The sequence below is a fragment of the Lytechinus pictus genome, chromosome 13 (assembly GCF_037042905.1).
Source record: "Lytechinus pictus isolate F3 Inbred chromosome 13, Lp3.0, whole genome shotgun sequence".
Classification (NCBI taxonomy): Eukaryota; Metazoa; Echinodermata; class Echinoidea; order Temnopleuroida; family Toxopneustidae; genus Lytechinus; species Lytechinus pictus.
This window is the reverse complement of record NC_087257.1, coordinates 23,333,193-23,355,655: the sequence shown is the minus strand read 5'-3', so window position 1 is coordinate 23,355,655 and position 22,463 is coordinate 23,333,193. Positions and strand designations below refer to the sequence as shown.

The 22,463-nt window shown below is 35.0% G+C and overlaps 1 protein-coding gene across 1 annotated transcript; it reads left to right on the top strand.

The window, feature by feature from the left end:
• The first annotated feature begins 1,029 nt into the window (after positions 1-1,029).
• LOC129283942 (uncharacterized) lies at positions 1,030-22,463 on the top strand. The gene is made up of 10 exons (XM_064108517.1): positions 1,030-1,176; positions 6,700-6,834; positions 7,732-7,896; positions 9,090-9,197; positions 9,683-9,851; positions 10,785-10,859; positions 15,848-15,963; positions 16,697-16,802; positions 17,471-18,157; positions 18,805-22,463. The coding sequence occupies exons 1-10, from the start codon at positions 1,138-1,140 to the stop codon at positions 18,876-18,878; spliced, it is 1,674 nt and encodes a 557-aa protein (XP_063964587.1). The 5' UTR covers positions 1,030-1,137; the 3' UTR covers positions 18,879-22,463.

The window sequence follows — 22,463 nt, the reverse complement described above, 5'->3', positions numbered from 1 at the left end:
CTTTCCCATCTTCAGTGCCACTGACAGACCTACACATCGGGGGGCCGGGGGGGTGGGGGGTGGGCTGCAAAATGCAGGACAACGAGGACTGCGAGGTGCCCAAATATCATTGTGTATTGGTAATTTTATGACCGAATGTATAATTTCTGCACGCTTCACATCATGTAAAAAGGCTAAATAATTGAAAAAAAATGTTCGCTCGCTCAAAAATTAAAAACTGAAGTTGATATTTGGGCAATGATTTTCAGCCCCCACCCTTGAAAAAATTGTGCCTATACGTCCATGCCTACAGCCCCCCCCCCCCCCCCACTTGCTCATCCTTAATTGTCGCTTGCCCCCCCCCCCCCCCCCCCTGACGAACTATGCCAGCTAGGTACGCCACTGTTCCGGGCACTGTTCACTCCTCTTCCTCCTCTATTTCCCCTTCTCTTTCTTTTTTTTCTTTCTTTCCCCTTTTTTTTTCCTCCGCCAATGGGGGGGGGGGGGGCCTCGGGCCCCCTGGATCCGCCTATGGTCGATCCCCCTTTTCTTTTAAAGTAAATAGAGGGCGAGTACAAGACGAAGATCATAATGAAAGGAGAAAGAAGAGCCTATAAGACGTAAAGACGAAAAAGGGTTCCTAAAAAGATTCTTTACGACTGCAAAGCTATAGGATCCAAGTTTGCATAACTAATTATAATTTTGTTTAAATCGAATGCAGAATCGCTAAAAAGAAAGATTATCTTTCTGCTCAGTCATTTTCGTAAATGGAGGTGTTAATACCCTATTTGGTTGTAATCCTCTCAATAATTTCTTTTAATCCTTGTCATGCATCGCTTGAACATTTTTATTTTAGAAAGTATATAAATTGGAATTAAGTCAAGGAGGGGAACTACCTACCTTTTGAATACTAGTACACAACAAAGAAAATGATCGATTTAGATGAATGGTCCATTATATTATGAGAAAAACGCGGGAATATAATGCAATGGAGACCACATGCATTACGTCATCATCTTTAAATGACATCATCATAACAAACTGACGCGCGACGGCCGAAATCACCGGGACCAGCTAGCTACTGTCGAGGTGCCGTAAGCTAAGTAGCTTAGGCTTATTAGCTGAAAACATTAAAAAAAAGCTGCCGATGTCTGTCACATGTTACCGTTGAGGCATTGTCCATTATCCGATATTAATGTAAGTATCTTGTCGACAGTTATATGTATTTTATTAGCGTTTAACAGGCATGTTCGAGTATCGGATTGAAGTGACACTTCGAACTCGAACGGCCCGGTAGCGGAGACAAAAGATGGGCGCTGCCGCGCCGCCCATCGCCGCGCGCTAAGCCAGAAACTGAGAAAGACTTGGACTTTTGGGAGCTGGGGTGGTATTCTGAAAACGTTCTTATCTTTGTTCTTGTCTTGTCTTGTCTTGTCTTGGGTTAAGTCGGCATATGCAGACTTGCTGTACTCCGCCAACTTTATTGATGTGTGTGAAATCACCAAGTAAGCAGGTCACTTGCTAGGTTTTTGATTGAGTTTGGATTTGAAAGAGTCTAATGAGTTTATCAATGTTGTGTCCATGTTTAACTCGTTCCAATCTTTGTTCTTATCTTTTATCTTATCTCATTGAGATAAGAAGACGCTAAAATCATTGCAAATCGGTATTCTGAAAATCTTCTTAACGCGTTCTTTTCTCTGTAAGTGTAAGGACTGCCTCCTTCTTATCTTCAACACGCCCATTTTTAATTTTATTAGGATATTACCAATCAAATTGCGCTTTATATTGTCATTTTAACCAATAGAAGCGTTCCTTATGTCAAGAGATCTCATGGACACTGCGCGTACACCGTTTTTGGCGCATTGCGCGAAATAGGCATTTTATACGCAATGACTGATTATTATTTCGAGACACGTGCACAAAATAAGTAAAGAAAGAAAAAAAGAAATCAAATCAAAAAAAAGTAAATGGTACGAATAAAGAATAAAACAGGAAGAAAGAATGTAAGTAGGTAAGAAAGGAGACAGAAAATGGTCAGAATGAAGCAGAAAAAAAATGAAAGGAACAAAGCAGAAAATAATAAGAAAAAGGAATGAATAAAAGAAATAAAAAGGAGGAGAAATAGAACTATAATCAATGATAAAGTAAGCAATAAAAAATGAAGGTAAAAATAAAGAAAGAAAAGGAAAGAAAGAAACTTAAAGGAAAAAAAAAGGACAGAAAAAGATTAAAAGGATAAAATGAAGGGATAAAGAACCGAAAAAAGAAAACAGAAAAAACGAGTGAAAGGAAGAAAGAAAGAGAAAAGGAAGGGATAAAAAAATGTAAAGGTGAATGAAGAGAGAAAAAGGAAAACGAAACAAAGAAAGAGAGAGAGAAAGAAAAAAAATAGAGAAAAGATGAAAGAGAAATTAAAGCAAAAATAAAGACTAAGGTAAGAAATCAAAAGAAAGGTTAATTCAAAGAAATAAAGAAAAAGAACGAAAAGGGAAAATAAAAAGGCAGGAAAAATTAGTAATGAATCAAAAATCAAACAGAAGAAAAATGAATGGAGAGTATAAAGAAAAAGGATTTTAAGAAATTAATAGAAGAAAGACGGAGAGAAGAAAAACAATAAAGTAAGAGAGTAAATAAAGAACCAACGAAAAAAAGAATGAGCAAAAAATAATTTTAAAAAGAAAAAAGAAAAAGAAAGACACAAAAGTGACAGAAAGCAGAAAAAATGAAAGAACAAACGAACAAAAGAAGAAAAAAAAGAACAAAATAAAAAGACAAAATAATAAAAGAAAGATATTAAAGAAAATAAGAAACAAAAAGAGTTAAAAATGAATGGAAAGAATAAAGAAAGAAAAAGGAAAAAATAAAATGAATGAATAACATGGGGAAAACAAATATAAAGACGAAAGAATGAATGAAAGAAAGAAAATAAAGGAAGAAAAAAAATAGAGTTAAGCCATAGAAAGAAAAAGGATGAAAAAGGAAAGAAACAGCAAAAGGGGGAAAGCAAAAATAAAGACTTAGTAAAGAAAAAAAGAGAGGAAAAAACGAAAAAGGGAAAATAAATAAAGAAACAAAGAAAAAAGATAGAAAAAAGGGTGAAAAACAAAATAAAGGGTAGATGAAAGAAAGGGTGGAAAGAATACTTGTTATTACCAGTGGCCATCTATTTTGAGCAAGAAAGAACGCGAACATCGTGAGATGTGATAACCCCCTAGCTATCTTAGAAATTATCACAAATATCGTGAAAGATAAGAAAGATAAAAGATAAGAACGTTTTCAGAATACCACTTATCTTTATTTTGTTCTTATCTTTTTAGCGCGCTTTTGTATTATATGCGCGAGTAATAAATTTACGCGCTCAACATATGATGGAAAGCAAGATAAGAAAAAGATAAGAACAAAAGATAAGAAAAAGATAAGAACGTTTTCAGAATACCAATTTGAGAACGTGACGTAGATAAGAACAAAATTAAGATAAGAACGTTTTCAGAATACCGCCCCTGGTCTTTTGCGAGATACCAACAAGGTTTAATAATATCATTTACCAGAAAATCACAGCTGAACTCCGTCTCTGGAAGAGTTTATGAAAATTGTTTTACTTAAAGGGATGGTCCGGGCTGAAAATAGAGTAGAATTCACTGAGCAAAAAGCCAAAATGCCGAAAATTTCATCGAAATCGGATAACAAATAATAAAGTTATTGAAGTTTAGCAATATTTTGTGAAAACAGTCATCATGAATATTCATTAGGTGGGCTGATGATGTCACATCTCCACTTTCCGTTTTCTTATGTTATTACATAAAATCATATTGTTTTCATTATTTCATACTTGTGTGAATAATATGTCTCCCTTATAATGAAATAAGTTGCAGCAATGAATAGTAATGCAGTAGTATTAAAATCAATTGTCAATCCAATTTTTCTAGTTCTTGGAGGAAAAAATTTGAATAAACCTAATTTCATATAATAAAATACAGAAGAACAAGTGGAGATGTGACATCATCAGCCCACCTAATGAATATTCATGACGACTGTTTTCACAAAATATTGCTTAACTTTAAAATTCAATAAATAACTTTGTTATTTGTTATCCGATTTTGATGAAATTTTCGGCATTTTGCTCAGAGAATTCTACTCTATTTATTAAGCTATACATACTTTCAGCCCGGACCATCCCTTTAATCTGCAATATCTGCAATATTTTTTGTTCTTTACTTTTCACTGATGACAATGTTTGTTAATAATATAATTCAAATTGCATTGTTCATTTTCAAATAGATCTAGACTTTAGACTACATCTCGTAATATCTTGAAATGTATTGCCATGTTTCACAGCCATGCCCATGATTCAATCAATTTTCATTTTACAATCCTAAATTTGTGAGAAAGTTTGCAAACTCATTAGAAAAGAATCACAGATTTCCTTGTTTCTCACACATTTTTGGTGACCCTGACCCTGTTTATGTAATCTGATTCTGAATTAAGCCATCCCATGCTTTGGAAATATGGCACTTCTGGGGAGCGTTTCATCAATATTTTCATCCGACAAGTTGTTAGATCTGACATCTTTCCATGATTTTGATTGGCAGAGAGGCACTGTTACTATGGTAACTGTCGGATAAAATGGGACTTGTCGGATAAAACGTCCGACAAGTCCTTTCATGCAACGCCCCCCTGAATGTTTTAATGGTACCGTAAGGGCACTAGTATTCAACCCGTTTGGAGAGTTTCCTCAAATATATAGAAATATAGAATTTACCTGAATTTTAGACCCGTCTTATTTCCAAGAGCAAATGCTGGTTATTCTTTTTCCGTTATTTTTTTCTTCAACCAGTTGACTGTGTGCGCGGGCGATCGAATTATACGGCGACGGATTTTGGTACTAGTATTCAACCCGTCGGCACTAGTATTCAACCTAGCGATGAAAGATGGCCCTGTCTCTCAATCTGCCCTTGTCCCATCCGACTATGGACTAGACCATTTGAGATGAGACCAAACAGGGAATTAATCAAAGCGAGAGATTTACATAGATCTAATTTAGCAATCTAAACCCTTTCGAGATTTGCTATCAATCCTCACTAGGTTGAATACTAGTACCATTCAGTGCAAAAGGCCATCGCCGCATAATTCGATCCTCCGCGCATACAGTCGACAGATTGACAAAGAAAATATCGACAACAGATTACCCTGGAAATAACAAAGGTATGAAATTAAGATAAATTCCCTATTTCTAAATATTTTGGGGAATATGTCAAAATCTTTGAATTATGCCGGGTTGAATACTAGTACCCATACGGTATAATAATTATTATGTGGCTTTTCTCAGAATTTGGAATTGAAATCAGGACTTTCCTTCAGATACATGTAGATGTGGGTGATTGCATACATGTGTCTTGTGAAAATAAGTATAACAGTTGAATCTTGGCACATTAAATTTTAATATGCATAGGGCCTATGTCCTTTGCTTTTTCAATGCCATGACATGTCTAACTCTGACTACTTTATGCCGGTTGTATTAAGCAAATAATGCATCCCCACACAACTATGGATAAATGCTAAGGTGAAAACCATTAAGTATTTTTTTTATAGACAAAGAGAACCATTAAGGATAAAGCATGGAATGTTTATCAGAGCAATAGGCAGTAGACCTACATGTAGTATAACTTATAGAAAGAAATACTTAAATCCAGAGTTTGAAAACAGATGCTTTGTTTATCCCTTAACTGATATTTGCCTGATAAGCTCATCCATAATCTAGATAAATCTCCAGGTCCTGACGGAATCCATGTTCGGATACTTAAGGGCTGTAGAATAATCAGATATAATTTGCACCTCGTAAGAGGTCAGATTTCTGACTTGTGGCAATCTATGTGATGCCCATTCGCACAAAGGGACCCAAAGTTGCTCTGGAGAACCTGATCTGTAAACTTTCTTACCAGTATTGTTTGTAAGATCATGAAAACGCTCATTAGAGACCAGGGGGTGTTTCACAAAGATTTAAGTACGACTTAAGTCGCAATTAAATGCTGACGCGTACATGATATGCAACGCGTGATCTTATTGATAGATGCGCAGTAGTGCGCGTCCTCATGACACGATCTGACCAATGCGGTCAAGCCTTTCATACCGTACGCAACTCGTTATTTAAGTGCGACTCTACATGTAAGTCATACTCACAAAGAGTTAAGTGTGACTTAAAAGTTGCACTTGGTGCTGATGGGCACATGATTAAAATACAGTAGGGCGTGCCCTCTTACCATGATTTGACCAATGCGGTGATGCCATTTATATTGCATGCTTTACTCAGGACACCTCCGGACATCTGTGCAATGTGCTTTCAGCTGTAATACGTGCTGTTTGAAGTTGTTGGACAGACGTTTGTTTTTTAACGTTTATTGGTAGATTGTTCCAGTTAGATATGTTTTTTTGGCAGAAAACTATGCAGGTAAGCATAGCTTGCGGCAAGACATTTCTTAGGTGCGACTCTTAAGTCATAAGTCTTTGTGAAACGTCCCCCCAGATATTGGATCATCTAGCAATATCCAATAACCTACTAATGCTTCCTCAACATAGGTTCAAGATAGGAAGATCATATACATGTACTACCTAACTACTGGAAGTCACAAATGATTGGAGTACCAGTGCAAAGGATAGTTCAGTGTATTTACCGGGACTATTGCATAGAGTTTGATAGCCAATTTTTTTTTTCTTTCCAAATAGGTGGTAGTCATTCAAATGGCTGAACTAAGAACGTCTGTGGAAGACACAGGTTCAGATGTCCATTTGATCAATCTAGAGGAGGACTTCAAGGGATTTCAGCCTTTCCTTGAAGAAAGAGGATTTCACCTTGTTGAGGTGAGTAGAGAACATTCATGTGCTCGGAATAATCTTACTCCTCAAATTTGATTAGCAGTTAAGGTTGGCGGGGAAATATTTCAACATGATTCTGAAAAGCTCTTTGTGAAAATCTGCTTCATGAAAATATTTTGTGTACATGTAGTATACATGGAAAAAAATGCATAGCAAATTGTGGTGCAATACCAGGGGCCCGTCTTACAAATAGTTGCGATTGATCTGATCAAAAAAATGCATAGCAAATTGTGGTGCAATACCAGGGGCGCGTCTTACAAATAATTGCGATTGATCTGATCAATCGCAACAATGGAAAGCCAGCAAAGTCAAAATATAAAATGCATGTTTATTCAAAAGATTTTCTAGATATGAATGCATATCCATGAATTCATTGATTCCTTGACAATTTGGTGTGTTCTTTTGTTTAAAAAGGGCATTTTGCAAATTTCCTGTAGAAAAAATTATGGCACTGATGGATTTCCATAGAGTTACGATTGATTGGATCAATCATAACTCTTTGTAAGACGGGGCCCAGGAAATGTATATTCTGATGCGACACAAAATAGCTGGAAGCTCTTTGGGGTATGTGCTCTAATCTTGTTAAAGGCGATATGAGAAAGTTTTATTTTTTTCTTTTATTTTCATTATTAGTTGACCATTTCTTACTTGATTTATCAAGAGTTTAAAGGACAAATTAATAATTTCTTTACAGGATTTTTAATTTTTTTTTAGATTTGTTGTGCCCTTAAAAAAAAATCTTTATCATTTCCATATGTGCTGTTACAATGTAGAAATATCCCCAAAACAAAAAGTGTCCTTGGTTAATAATTTTGAAATTTAAGGCCTGCTATGTTCATGAATGCCAAATATGCTGCATGTCATCTCCTTTTACTTTATTAGGATGGTACATCTGAGGTGTCAGATGATCTCCTAATGTCGGCTGGTGACCCACGCAGCAGAAAAAAGAAGATCGAGCTTGGACCGACAAATATCAAACATTACCAGGCATGGGAGAAAGATGTCATAAGCCAGAATTATGATGTCATGAAAACAAGCTTGCAGGAGGTCAGTATCTTTTAAATATTCATCAAACTACTAACTAGCCTGAGCTTTATTTAGTAATCATAGTGACTTAACCTAGTCATCGTGGTAATAGTTGGCAATGTATGATAATGAACATCGCGTCGGGAGTAAACAGCAGTACTGATGATAGAGTTCTGTGTGAAATTATATAACACCTTCACATTTTTTACATAATTTTGCAATCTGTTTTTGTAAAGGTGTAGTTTTACATGGATGATGAATTATGAATTTTGACTTTTGTCCCAGATGGTATAACAGAAGCGGATCTAGAGGGGGGGTTGGGGGGGTTGCAACCCCCACAAAAAAAAAAAATCCGGGGACCATTTTTTTAAATCTTCTCTTTTTTAGATGCAAGAAAACGCCATTTTCACACACAGATTTTCAAAAATTTTCCCTACTGTGGGAGAGGGGACACCCCCCTCCCACACCCTCCCCCCTCGCTCGCTCCGCTCGCTTGGACTCGGTCGCTACGCTCCCTCGCAAACCACCCCAACCCCCCCCCTTTATAAAAAGCTGGATCCGCCCCTGTATAATAAACTGTCTGCTCACCACTTGACACTTGAATGATTGGGTAATTTAAATCATTTTGTACTGAATGTCCAAGATGTGATAAGTTTGCTTGAACCTTATTGACAATAATCCACGACCACATTTTGTTGTTTATATACCAATAATTGTTAATGCTGTGCCCTGTCATACTAAGTACTTTGAGAAGAAAAAAATATTGCTCTCCTCATGCTTTTTACATTTAATTACAATGAATATCAGAAATATCGAAATCAAAATAATAATAAAGCTGTTCTGTTAGCCTCACTTACTAGTAGAAATTACTATTTTCCATGAAAATTGGTATATATCTTAATTCAAAACACATTCTTTGTCAATCTGTATTTGGTCTATCAATATACTGTGTGAATTGTATGAAATAAAAAGAGTGTTATCTATAAGTTACTTTAAAAAAAAAGTATTTTGTCACAGTGTAAACAGTTCTTGAAAGATGTAACGAATCTCTGTGTATTCCATTCATATCCATTACTGTTTCACACTTCAGAGGTTAGCATGCTTGAACACTTAATTTTTTTCTTGTTAGCCCCATATCATTATAGATGTTCAATGTTCATCTACAAATGTCAAGAAAGTGTATTAACTGTATGCCTTCTCATACTACCATGTAGGAATCGCATCATGTATTTGACCTTGAGAGGCGCAACTGTCGGGAAGAAGAAAGTCTTGAAACTGCTGCTGTCTTGCCTACAAGAAAATGGTCCAATACCACCAAAGAGGTATGATCTAAAAATTGATGATTAATTTTGGCAATGGAAACCTACATGTAGCTTTGTCAATGCTTATAAATGGGAATGTAGGCTTTTTGCTAATATATTTAGTTTTTAGTTATGAGCTTTGTTTTCAACGAAGATAAATGTCAGTAACCTTAAAGCTTGCCAGAGGGTTATCTTACACAACAACAAGTACCGGTATACAAATTAGAGCATTGTAGTTTATTGCTTACAGGTAAAACTGTAATTTTTACTCATGGTTTATTGGAATATGTTATAACTAGGTTTCCAGCAAAAAAATGCCTATAACATTGACCCGAACAGTGAACAGCCCTATTGAATTTTACAGGAGGTGTATAGAAAGTTATTGCTTCAGGTTTATTGTCTCGCTTCCATCGCAGAAGCGAGCAACAGCAAATTCATACAGTTGTTATCTTTACAAATCTTTCCGTTTGACTTACTTTTCTAAGATCTTAATTTTTGGCCAACAGAAGGAAAAGCAGTTTGTGCGTTACGTTGTCTCTTTGAATGAGTTGTTGCTATCAGATGGAAGCAAGTGGAGATTCGTATTAGTTGATGTCCTCCAGATTGTCCAAGATGTAGCAAGGAGTCTTGCGGAGGAATACCATTACAAGTCCATTGTTTATGGGGATATGCAAGGTGAGGAATAGAAGGGCAGAAAATTGCATATTTTAGGGTTTGATTATCAGCAGCTATAGATTCAAGATTATTTGTCAAGATTTAAGATTTGTTCATTCTATTTGATGCAGAATACATGCAGTATGATAATTAAAGAAATATAATTTATACCTGGATAAAAAAAGTCACTGATGATACATGTATACATATATACAAAAGAAAGGAATCAAATGGAATTCAGGTCAATGCAATTGAGGATGTGCCCCTAATTGTAATCAAAATATTTCTAGAATAGACTATAATTTAATTTTTCTTTAATAAATTGATGTGAAGTCCCCCACAGATAATTATCACATAACGTGTATACTGCTTCTTCTGGATAGACATTGATTCGAAGATGATTTTCCAAAACTGCACTTACTGCAAGGACTGACCCCTTATTTTGTACGGACTGCTGTCATATCGAGTATGACTTTGCAAAATTTTGAGTCAGTATGTCGCTCTGACATCATTCCAAGAATCATCATTCGAAGAAAAACATTCTTGCCAACCACCCAGGAAATGGGCTTAAAAAGGGAAATTTTCTGCACACTTGGGACTGTGTATTGGGTAACCTGTTTGGGTGGTTGCTATGGCAACTTTCCTGGATCTTCCAGTCGAATTCACCACTTCCTCTCATTTGGCTATTAAAAAACTATGTTACTTTGTTTGTCAGAAATAAGGTCAATGTCACTTCTATTACTTTTCTTTTTAGTTCATGTTTGCTATTGTTTTACAAGCCATTTGAAATGACTTAATAATACATGTATGAAGTCAAGAGACTAAATAAGCGATTAATTACTTTACTGTAAAATGAAACAGCTATCCTGACCAGAGAGATTTTAAATCTTTCTAGTAAGAATTATTTACTTCTAGCAAAACTTGCTTTTACTATGTTTTTCCTCCTTTTTTCAGCTGGAAATATCCATATAAATGACTTCCTTAGAGCCTTCCTGATTGCTACTGAGAAGTCTAAGACGCAGACTAATAGTAAGAAAAAAGGAAAAAAATATATATATATGTAAATATATGTGTATATATATATATATACACAACAAAAAAAGTAAGTCCCCCCCTAAATCAAATTGCTGTAACTTTTGAACGGAATTATTTTGAGATATGATATTCCGTAGGTGGTTTTCAACACTCAATAAGCAACTCCTGGGGGAAAATAAGATTAATCGGTTGAGTCATGCATGAGTAATTAAAGATTGAATTAAAACTGACAATTTTTTAAAGTCACAAGAGTCGTTTTTCAGATTGTGCAATATTTTTTTTTATATAATTTTTGCAGTATAAAGAGTATTCATTCCTAAGTTTTCGAATATGCTCGCTCAACCATGAAAATGTTTAAAGTTCGGAAAGTGTGTGGTGATAGAAATGATGGATGATAAAAACAATAGCAATTAAAGTCTTATTTGAAACCGAATTTGCCCCCAATATTCACTTTATTACCCTTTAAAATGAGTCTGTGACATTGAAAATACCAATTTTCCCACTTTGATGCGTGCACACTCATCCATAAATAAACAAATCGATTTCATTTTTGCACAGAATTCTGCCCATAGGTTGATAAACATTACTGCCAAATGACATTGCTAAAGACAGCCGTGAAAAAAAAGTTCCACCATATTGAATAAGGGGTTACCTATTCTTAAACATGTGCACCCATAATGTACACAAGTCTATGAGAGACAAAGTCAAAATTTTTACAAATATGAAATGAGGTTTGTTTCATGGACGGTTTTTGTCTCACCTGCATAGCAGAGTGAGACTATAGGCGCCGCTTTTCCGACGGCGGCGGCGGCGTCAACACCAAATCTTAACCTGAGGTTAAGTTTTTGAAATGACAGCATAACTTAGAAAGTATATGGACCTAGTTCATGAAACTTGGCCATAAGGTTAATCAAGTATTACTGAACATCCTGCCTGAGTTTCATGTCACATGATCAAGGTCAAAGGTCATTTAGGGTCAATGAACTTAGACCATGTTGGGGGAATCAACATCAAAATCTTAACCTAAGGTTAAGTTTTTGAAATGTCATCATAACTTAGAAAATATATGGACCTAGTTCATGAAACTTATACATAAGGTTAATCAAGTATCACTGAACATCCTGCATGAGTTTCACGTCACATGACCGAGGTCAAAGGTCATTTAGGGTCAATGAACTTTGGCCGAATTGGGGGTATCTGTTGAATTACCATCATAACTTTGAAAGTTTATGGATCTGATTCATGAAACTTGGACATAATAGTAATCAAGTATTACTGAACATCCTGTGCAAGTTTCAGGTCACATGATCAAGGTCAAAGGTCATTTAGGGTCAATGAACTTTGGCCAAATTGGGGTATTTGTTGAATTACAGCCATAAATTTGAAAGTGTGTTGGTCTAGTTCATAAAACTTGGACATAATAGTAATCAAGTATCACTGAACATCCTGTGCGAGTTTCAGGTCACATGATCAAGGTCAAAGGTCATGTAAGGTCAAAGAACTTTGGCCACGTTGGGGGTATTTGTTGAATTGCCATCATATCTCTATAAGTGTATTGGTCTAGTTCATAAAACGTGGAAATAAGAGTAACCAAGTATCACTGAACATCTTGTGCGAGTTATAGTAGTTTTCAAAATCAGCACTGCTGCTATATTGAATCGCGTGATGCAGGTGAGACGGCCAGAGGCATTCCACTTGTTGTTCCTTCTGCCAATAGTTATTTCATGAAACTTCGTAAATGGCTTCAGAGTAACACTATTCAAAAGGCGCGCACACCAAAATAACCATTCGATACGACACAGAGTGCGGCCAAGGCCTTGAACTTTCTTCTCATTTGCATAATTTTCGAATATTGTGTGCTCACTGATGCATTAAACATCGGGATTTTCATAAAAATCGAATCAAATGAACTATGCAAGGAGGTTTGTGACAGATATCCATAGTAACAAATTGCATTTTTTCCAATAACGTAAAAAAGAGCTAATCGCATTCCACAAGTTCATTCAAGCGTGGATATTTGATTTAACGCCTTTGAATCATTGAAGCATTTTAATTGGTCATGAACATAACGAAAAAGTTGAGAAAAGATCATTTTCAGTTCCCAAAATGAACCAATACTTGCCTATGATATTTGAAAATCGTATTTTTTGTTTTCGATGAATGTTCATTGAACCGTGAAACGATGAATATTGTTGAAGAAACTCTTCCAAAAATAACTGTCATCATATTCTATCATTTTTATTGATATAAATGTGTAAAAAATCCAATTATAGCAAATTTGGACTTGTGTTTATTCAACCATGAAATTTAGCCAAAAAAGTTGTATCGTCTTTTAGAGAGTACCTCTTACAAGCCTTCTGACTATTTTTTATGATGAGAATGAGGAATTAGTTCCAATAAAATGGAATCAAAGTCATGATATTTGGCTTGTGACTTTTGAAAAGTGACATTTTTGCCTTCTGACGGTGCTCACTGAAGCATAAAGTGAAATACGTCAATAACGTTTACTCAGAGGGTAGCTTATGAAATTACCTACTCGCTCATGTAAAAATATATTAAAAACTCGCATTGGTTCGGAAATTATTGATGTTTGTTTAAGGGGGGACTTACTTTTTTTGTTGTGTATATATGAAGAGTTTGGTTGCAAAAGGGGTTAGGTCCACTTTGGACCATTCCGAGAAAAATCATGTTTGTCGTTCTCACTTATTGCAATATTCTTATGAGCATAATAATAATAATTGGATTTATATAGCGCTTTTTCCAGAGGATACAAAGCGCTGTTGATTGCATAAGACAATTTAAGGTTTATGGTTATATAAGTGTGTTTTGAGATGTTTTTTGAAGAGGTCAAGAGAAACTAAATTGTCATGATGTACTACCCTATCACGTGAACATAAAATTGGGTATAAAAGAAACCTACTTGCTTTCATTTTTTTCTATGTATTTATTCCAAAAATTATCATTGTGGACCTTACCCTTTTTGCAAGCAAACTGAAATGAATCCAATCTCTATTGATTAAAAAAAGTGATTTTTCATTGCCACTATTATTCACGTTTTCATGTGAATTTCAAATTTTCTTTGGCATCATCAGAGCAACTAAAAATCTGTAGGTTCTGAGACAAAAAAAAACAAAATTAATGAAAAATGGACCTAACCCATTTTGACAAATGAGCTCTTCAAAAGAGTTTGGTTGCAAAAGGGTCCACTCAAAGAAAATCGTATTTTTAAATTCTCCCATATTGCAATATTCTTATTGCACTGATCCACAATGTGCTGCACTCAACCCAGGTGAGGTAAATGGGTACCGGTAGGAAGTAAATCCTTAAGAAGCTGTGTGCGCTATGAACGCCTAGCTTAGCCGGGTAATATAGGAGCGCCTTGAGCACCTAACAAGGTGGATATGTGCGCAATATAAATACCCTATATTATTATTATATATTATTATGCGAAACTAGATTTTCAGGATACACTACCATGTGAATATAAAATTGGGTATAAAAGAAATCTACCTGTCTTCATATTTTTTAAATATTCTTTTCCAAAAAAAATCTTTGTGGACCTAATCCCTTTTGCAACCAAACTGAAATGGACCTAACCCCTTTAAAATTAAGTGATTTTTCTTTGCCATTTTGGTTCACTTTTTAATGGGAATTTCAACTTTTCTTTGGTATCATCTTGTAGAGCTTCTAAAAATCTATACATTGAGACAAAAATTAAATTTGATGAAAAATGGACGTAACCCCTTTTGCAACTGAGCTCTTCATATATATATTGTGAAAGTTCAGCGGTTGGGTGCACGAAGAACAATTTGCACAATCATTGTTTCAGTATCTACTAATCAATTGAGTATTGTGTGGATTATCTACATCATAATTTTTTACTTTTATGTTAGGGAAGGGAACAGAGAGGCACATCTGTTCTACTAACGACAAAACTATTCTTTTTATGTGCTGGATAGTGACGATATGACATTTAGGTGTCACAGATAATTTCTCATCTGCATCAGTTTTTGTCAAAAAATAATTTGTTTGCATCTATCAATGGAAATCATTAAGTTGTGATAACATCTACATCTTTGGATTTGACGTTTACTCCCCCCCCCCAAAAAAAAAAATCTTGGTCTATTGTAAAGAAAAGAAAAAAGACTAAGTGTATTGTGCATTAAGCGATTAAGTGATTTGTCTGTTAACTGCATGGATCTCTAAAAATATACTGCCTTTGCTTAATTGCATTTTGTAATTCTATTCTTTCCAGACCATTTTGTATTTTAAAGCTCCAGCAATATTACATCAAAAGCAAACTAAATGAAAGAAAATGAAGAATGGTGAGAGTATAGAAATTCAGCTTTTAAGAGCACTGTAACAGTCATTGTTACCTAGATTATCTCATTGTTATTAGTTGCACAATGCACACGTTTTTTATATTTGCAGTACCACATGGACTGGCCTTCTACTGTGAAAAGACTTCATACCCCCCAAGAAAAATAATCAATAATAGATAAAGAAATAAAGAAAATAAATAATACATAAATAAATGAATGAATGAATGAACGAACGAACGGATGAATGAATGAATAAATAAGTTAATAATAAAGAAAATGAAAAATAAATCATGCATGGGAAAATTGATATTTTGGGGGTTTCTTGTGGGTGATATTTTTTTGCACTGTATTTCATGCCAAATTTATTTACACAGGCTCTTTTGCAAACGACAAGGATTAATATTGCCGGTTTAGGGGCAAATTTTGTGTGATAGCTCAGTGTACCCTTTTCCTGATCACGTCACATGTACTAATGCCAGGGAAGTCGAGAAAGGAGTAGAAGGGTATTCTTAATCTTATTCTAAATTGTTCATAGAATCACACCATGTTATCTCCATTGTAATCATCATTATTTGTACATGTATTAACTGTCATGCCTTTCTGAATTGTTTGTGGACCACCGTCACTTCAACCCATGCACGCATTTCATTATCTGTTTAGGAGCTGAGCTGATTCGAGAATGTTTTCTTGATATGAGGGGATTGTGCAAGGTGATGGGAGGTCTGTATAATTTCTACAAGAGGAACAAACCTCAGGATGCTCAGAATAGCAACCAGGTACATACACATCCAATAACTTGTGTAACACATTTATATAGCGTATACGCTTTGTATCATTAGGCAAAAAGTGCTATATATAAACCAGCGATTATTTTTTTATTATTATTTCAGCTATTTTCGTCACTTTGTGACTGCCAAATATGTGGGAACTGTATATCATTTACTACATTGATATTGTTGATTGGGAAGTCAAAGGGCAATGCAGTCAATAATATCGAGAAATATATTTTTCTGTTTTTTTTTTTACATTTCCTGTAAGAGTATTGATATTTTCTTATGCAATCGATGGTGTCTTATTTCCCTTTTTCTTGCTGAAGGACAATATTGTGGGTGATGATGAAAGATAAAGGAAAAAGAAAGGTCAACCTGTTTCATTTTATGATGGCTCAATGTGATAGCATTGGGAACATTCCTAACACTGGGCCAAAATTTTACCTTTTTTTTTCTGACTAAAGACACTGCATTTCTTAATTTTTAGATTTTGCCAACTGCACTCAAATGTAACCATTCCATAATTTTCACACCATTTTAATCAAACACCCGGCCCCTCCCTTTGTTTAAAAAAAGTTATCATTTTGAACTCATTTGTAATTTGTTCCACTATTGTATTACACTTTATAGAAAGCAAACCTGTTTTCATGTACACCATTAAAAAAAATTATTTTAATCATTCATCCTCTTTGAAAAAAGAAATTAGAATTATATCATTCTCTCTTAACCTCCTTTATAGAAAGAAGAGACAGCGCTGTTTGCTTTGCTTCGTAAAGGATGCAACACCGTTGATAGTCTAACTGCAAAGCAATTTCTTGATGAGCTAGGGCACATCATTTTGAATGGTAAGAATGAAGATTTCAACCCTCCCCTCCCCCCCAAAAAAAAAAAAATAGGGATAACATGATAAATAGATAAAATAAATAATTAAATGAATATATATAAAAGGAAGGAAAGAAAGAAAGAAAATGATAATAATAAATTAATGAATAAGATAAAGTATAATTTAAAAAAGTAGTGATTTTGTATTAAGATTTGAAATTCACGTCCAGTGCATCTCGGGGGGGGGGGGGGGGTGACAGGCCTTGGGCTAGGGTGAAATATGTGCAGTTTCTATGATTTCATGCTTAAGAATATTGCTGGAAAAATCCTTTCCAATTTTGCCAGGTAAAAATTTCAAGGGCATTTTTTTCCCCTTAGCTTTCTTGTTCTTTGTCTATGGGGCATGATCTTATGGGAGGTCTACATAAAACTATAGTAACTTTTGAGTCATAAACATTCAATCACATAATCTACATACTCCCCTATTATCCCGCATTATATCTTTTTTTTTTAATTTCGTGGACTGAGAGTAGTATCATCTATGCTTTTGGAGATACAAATATATGATGTATGGCTATGATGCATTTCCTCATCCTCCAATAGCTTCCATAAGATTAGATTATGATTTACAATTCTTGATGGCGAGCACTCAGACCTGTTGTATTTACACCTTCATTACTCTTTTCTGTAGTGAATACAGTGGAAGTTCAGGACCAGGAATTGCAGAAGAAAGAAGTAATGGTGATAAGAGAGAAGAAGGCCCCAAGACTAGTGCCAAGATTGGCATGTAGTTTCTCCATTCCACTGACACTGCCTAGTCTCCTGCCAGGCCCCGGAGCTGTTCGCAAGAAGTATCCAGTGCAGAAATCTGATTCCCGAAACAGAGATGATCCAGTTATGGCTCACACAGGTCCAGCGCCAGATTTCGTAGCTGCCAGCAAGGTTCCGAAACCTCCGGATCTGGAATCTTTACCAATCAGCCAGAGCCCTTCGATGACCAGAGGTCCTGGTGCAATTCGCAAGAAGTATCCAGAGCCAAAATCTAAGCCCCCAGACAGAGATGACCCAGTTCCTAAGGAAGGAACTCTGGCTCTCACTGGTCCAGCGCTAGGATCCGATTTCATCATGAAAGTTCCAAAGCAAGGATCTGATGCGGTCCGGAATGTACTAGAGCCAGAATCTAGTGCTCTCGTCACCTTTCCAGACCTGGAATCATTAGCAATCAGCCAGGGCCATCCGATGGCTGGTCCTGGTCCAGGGCAGGGAGCTGGTCTCACCAGCAATGAAGTTCCAGGAGTAGGATCAGTAGCATATACTACTGAAAGTTCAGTGGGCAGTTCAAGGGATGGGACAGCAACTCGTGAGAAACTCATGTCAGGTTAGTCTGTGAAAGAAAATTCAGTTTTCTGTTATGATACTTGTAATTGTAATGAATTCCTTAATGATTATGATGATAATACTGAGATTTGATAAGCGCTTTACACAAACGATTCAAAGCACTATTCATACAAGGAAAATTATATAAGATAACCAATACATAATGAAATAAAACGTTACTTACAAATCCTTCAAAGAAATGCCAAACCTATAAATACATAAAAACTAAATAATCTACAAAATTTCAAGATATTGTCCATTATAAATAATAATTTCTGTTGGTGCTGCATCTGAAATGTACTAAACAAGGAATGTTTGAAAGCATGAATGTCAGAGCTACTGGTTAGTGGAATTTATATAGGTTGATGAGGGAATCATTATTCTTATTGCGAAGTTACCAATGACTGAATAAATTAAATATGGCTAGCCAAATGAAATATTCTGTTTTTGATCGCATCATGAAAATTGACATGTTTTTATATAAACATCATTATTGTTGTAACACATATTTTTTAATTCAAAGTATTGTATGTGCTGTAGGTTGAATGAGAGAATTAGAAGTTTTGTCATGCTTCTTAAGTTCGCATCTCCTATGTGCTATATAAATATGTTTGATTATTATCATTTGTTTTTATTTTGCCCCTCTAGATTTTGAGTTGGAGATGTTCAAGTGCTATAGTAGCGAAGCCAGTCTTCTAGGAACAGATACAGAACAGACATGAGTGCAATTCATCATCTCAAGACAAAGAAGACTTTATGCACATTTATAGTTAATCTTTTTTAAGGAATTTTATTTCATTTTCATTTCATCAATTTCACACTCATGTGTAAAAACAATAGAAACATATATTTACAATGTGTACAATTATATAAGGCATTGATACATAAGGTGTGACAGCATCTCTTATAAATGACGCAAGTTGTTCTGCAGCAGTTTTCCCAAAAGCCCATGCTTCCATAAGGCTGAGGATTACATTTGACTACTTCAAAATTATATTCTGCGTAGCCTAATCTTAAAACCTTGTTTTTAGTTTTGAAATATAACCCAAAGATGCAGAATCGATGTCTACATGGTTAAAATGACTGGTGTTTTCTAAAGTGTGTATTTCAGTTTACCTCAAAGATGTAGACGTAACATTTGGCCTCGTGGACCTTCCCCTATCTGCAGACCATATGATATTAATTTTAAACAACTGAAATTTATAATCTTTCCTTGCCATTTTAGAGGGGGGGTGGTAGTAATCTAGACCTACAATCGGTTTTACATGGAAATAGGCTACAATTTCTCAGAAATATATATGTGCAACGTTGAGCAATTCACAATTCAATAATTCATCTTGTTCACTGCATGACCTTGCGAGAGATACCAAGTGTATTGTCCAAACTAGTCTCATAATGTCTCTTTAGCGATATGATAGTCAAATTTCCCTGGAAGTGATAGATTGCTCATTGTTTTTACCAACCATATTCTTGTTTTAATGAATATATCATGTTATTTATATTATTTATTCCAGTATCCATTGTAAATATGCTTGCCAAATGTAGGACATTTTTTAAAAACTTGCAGAATATTTTTTGGTACTTAAAATTTTAAATCCATTGCAGTTGATAATTGTTTCCATTTGAATGAGCAGCTGTTGAAATTAAAAGCAAATAATTTTTTTAGCTAGGGTGAAACTTCTGACAAGTCCCATAAATGAGATATTGTAAAGGCCAGGGCTTGATGTACACAAACTTTTTGTGAAGGATTACATGTACAAACTGATATACAAAAACGTGGTGAGACGTTTTCTGGAGAAGTCAATCCTTACACGGTGAAATCTACATGTTAAGGTCACCCGTAGGAGACAAGAAAAGTGGTCATTATCAGCAGGTGGTTTATTAACAGGTTATTCCTGTAATACATGTTTCTGTGGGAAATAATATTTATGGTAAATCAAAATTTGTGGTCTTTATGACATGGGGTCCTTCTATATATATATTCTGAAGAGAGTTGGTGCGTCGTGGTCTAGTGGTTCTGACTCTCGCCTTTCAAATAGAGGGTCGTGGGTTCGAATCCTAGCCATGGCGTGTTTTCCTTCAGCAAGAAATTGATCCACACTGCTGCACTCGACACAGGTGAGGTAAATGGGCACCGGCAGGAAGTAATTCCTCAAGAAGTTGTGCGCACCAGACTTGGTAGACTAGCTTAGCCAGGGTAATATAGGAGCGCCTTGAGCACCTAGCAAGGTGGATACGTGCGCTATACAAATCCTATATTATTTTTTATATATATATATACACAGGTGCACACTAAATCAGGTTAGACTCCTATTTAGTTTTACAGTACTCTGTAGGTAAGGTCCCAAACAAAATGCGTACATGTGCTTATGACAATTGAATGCAAAAGAATAGCATTAGCAATATGTTTTAGTTAAATTTGGGAATTTAGGAAGAAGTTGAATATATCTTACAGTTGAAAATATTTTATTCTTTTTATGCATAATTTTGAAGAAAAAAATGGGGTTTCAATGACAGGAAGGATGCGCTCAGTTTCTGTTAGTGTTATTTCATTTGTAATACTGGTATGCAATTTATTTGTGCTATATTTTTATTACTTCTTTTACATACTTTACATTTACATAAACTGAAAATTACAGAAAATATTTTTTTTTAAAAGAAAGATTTTTTTTCTTCTAATTATTGTTAAAATAAAAATCATGATGAGCATGTATCCTAAGGGACCTATCACGGCATTCAAGCAGAATTTTGTACATGTGGGGGTATTATAATTATATCAAAACAATTTTTTTTAAATTATTATTTAAAAGATATTAATATTTTTATAGTGTCTCAGCAAAATATAATACTCGTTTAATCAAAGTTTACAGGGCATTTATTTTCACAGCATATTTTGAGAGGTATTATCAGAGTTTAAGAAAATTTAAATTTTATGCTCACCAAAGAACTTTAAAGAGCTACTATCAATATATATTTTATTGGAAAGTGTTTCTATAACTATAAAAAAAAACTATATTTGGAGATCCTTTATTTTTGGAGAGTATATCATATTTAATAAATACAATTTTTTAAAATGGGTATTAAATTTCTTGCCAACATACTCATTGTAGATTATATATTTAAATAATAAGATAAAACATTTTTTCTTCACAAGAAAAGCAGTTTAAAACAGTGGCAGGTATAATGCTAAGATGCTTCAATTGTTTTCAACAGATTGAGTCATGTGATAGAAATGGGCTGGATATTTAATAAAAATCATGTGAAAATTATGATATTGAAATGTAATACAATCAAATCAAAATAATACAATGTGTATAATTTGTGTAGAATTTGAGGGGTTCTTGAGCACAGGACCCCTGCCCATTTCACATTATTGCAGTTGTAATGAATGGAACTTGCATGTATATAGGGTGTATCAGTGGTGGATCCAGGTTGGGGCACATCTAGGCCATCCCCCCCTGTGAGAACCATAACAAATATATTTTAGGGGAATACATGTATGTCGTGCATTTTTCCTGACACAAGTCACCAATAATTGGGAGTGAAGACCTTTTTTTTTTTGGGGGGGGGGGGGGACTTTTTCATTTTTTTCTGTAAAAAAATGCCCTCCCCCCCCCCCCCCCCTTGGAAAATCCTGGATCCGCCCCTCGGGTGCATAAATGTTACAGTTGATGCGATGCTGGTTCCTTGATATTTGCTCCAGTGAGAATGGCTCCTCTTGAAAACCTTTTCTTAATCATAATCGATATATTCCGAACCAAAAACCCTATCTTAAAATCTGAGGCAAATTTAAGGAAAGAGCATTTGCCACGGGAACAAATGTTTGGTTATTGGTGTAAAGTAGCCAGAACTGTATTGTGAGTTTGTTTCCATTTTGTGAAATATTTTGTGTTCTAGGTGTTTGCCATGCAAAAAAAATGTCTGCAGGTCCATTGCCAATCCTACCACTTTCCTGCTGTAATATTGGTAATGATTTTTATGTTGTCCTTTGAATGTACTATTTTTTTTTATCAGGTTGTTTTGTACTTTTTTTATCAGATTATAGAAGTAATCTTGAATTTGAATTATTTGAAATGGGATTTTGATTTGAGTACTGAATTTAGATTTTTTTGGCATGTAAACCATTGTCTGCAGAGTAATGTACTCCAGATGATAAAAAATAATGATTTAATTCAAAATCTTTGGATTTGGGGACATACTGTATGTTGATGGGTGCATACAGGTTTAGTAGTTGCATTTTGGTTTACTCAGGTAGAGAAAAGAAATTACCCACCACAAGCCTCAAGATAAATGTGTCATCCACTCCC

Excerpts from the sequence above, each read along its gene's own strand:
- LOC129283942 (XM_064108517.1), top strand. The coding sequence starts at position 1,138 with ATGTTACCGTTGAGGCATTGTCCATTATCCGATATTAAT. Across the intron at positions 9,198-9,682 it reads GGTCCAATACCACCAAAGAG|AAGGAAAAGCAGTTTGTGCG; the intron begins GTATGATCTAAA and ends TTTGGCCAACAG. Across the intron at positions 16,803-17,470 it reads AGGGCACATCATTTTGAATG|TGAATACAGTGGAAGTTCAG; the intron begins GTAAGAATGAAG and ends TCTTTTCTGTAG.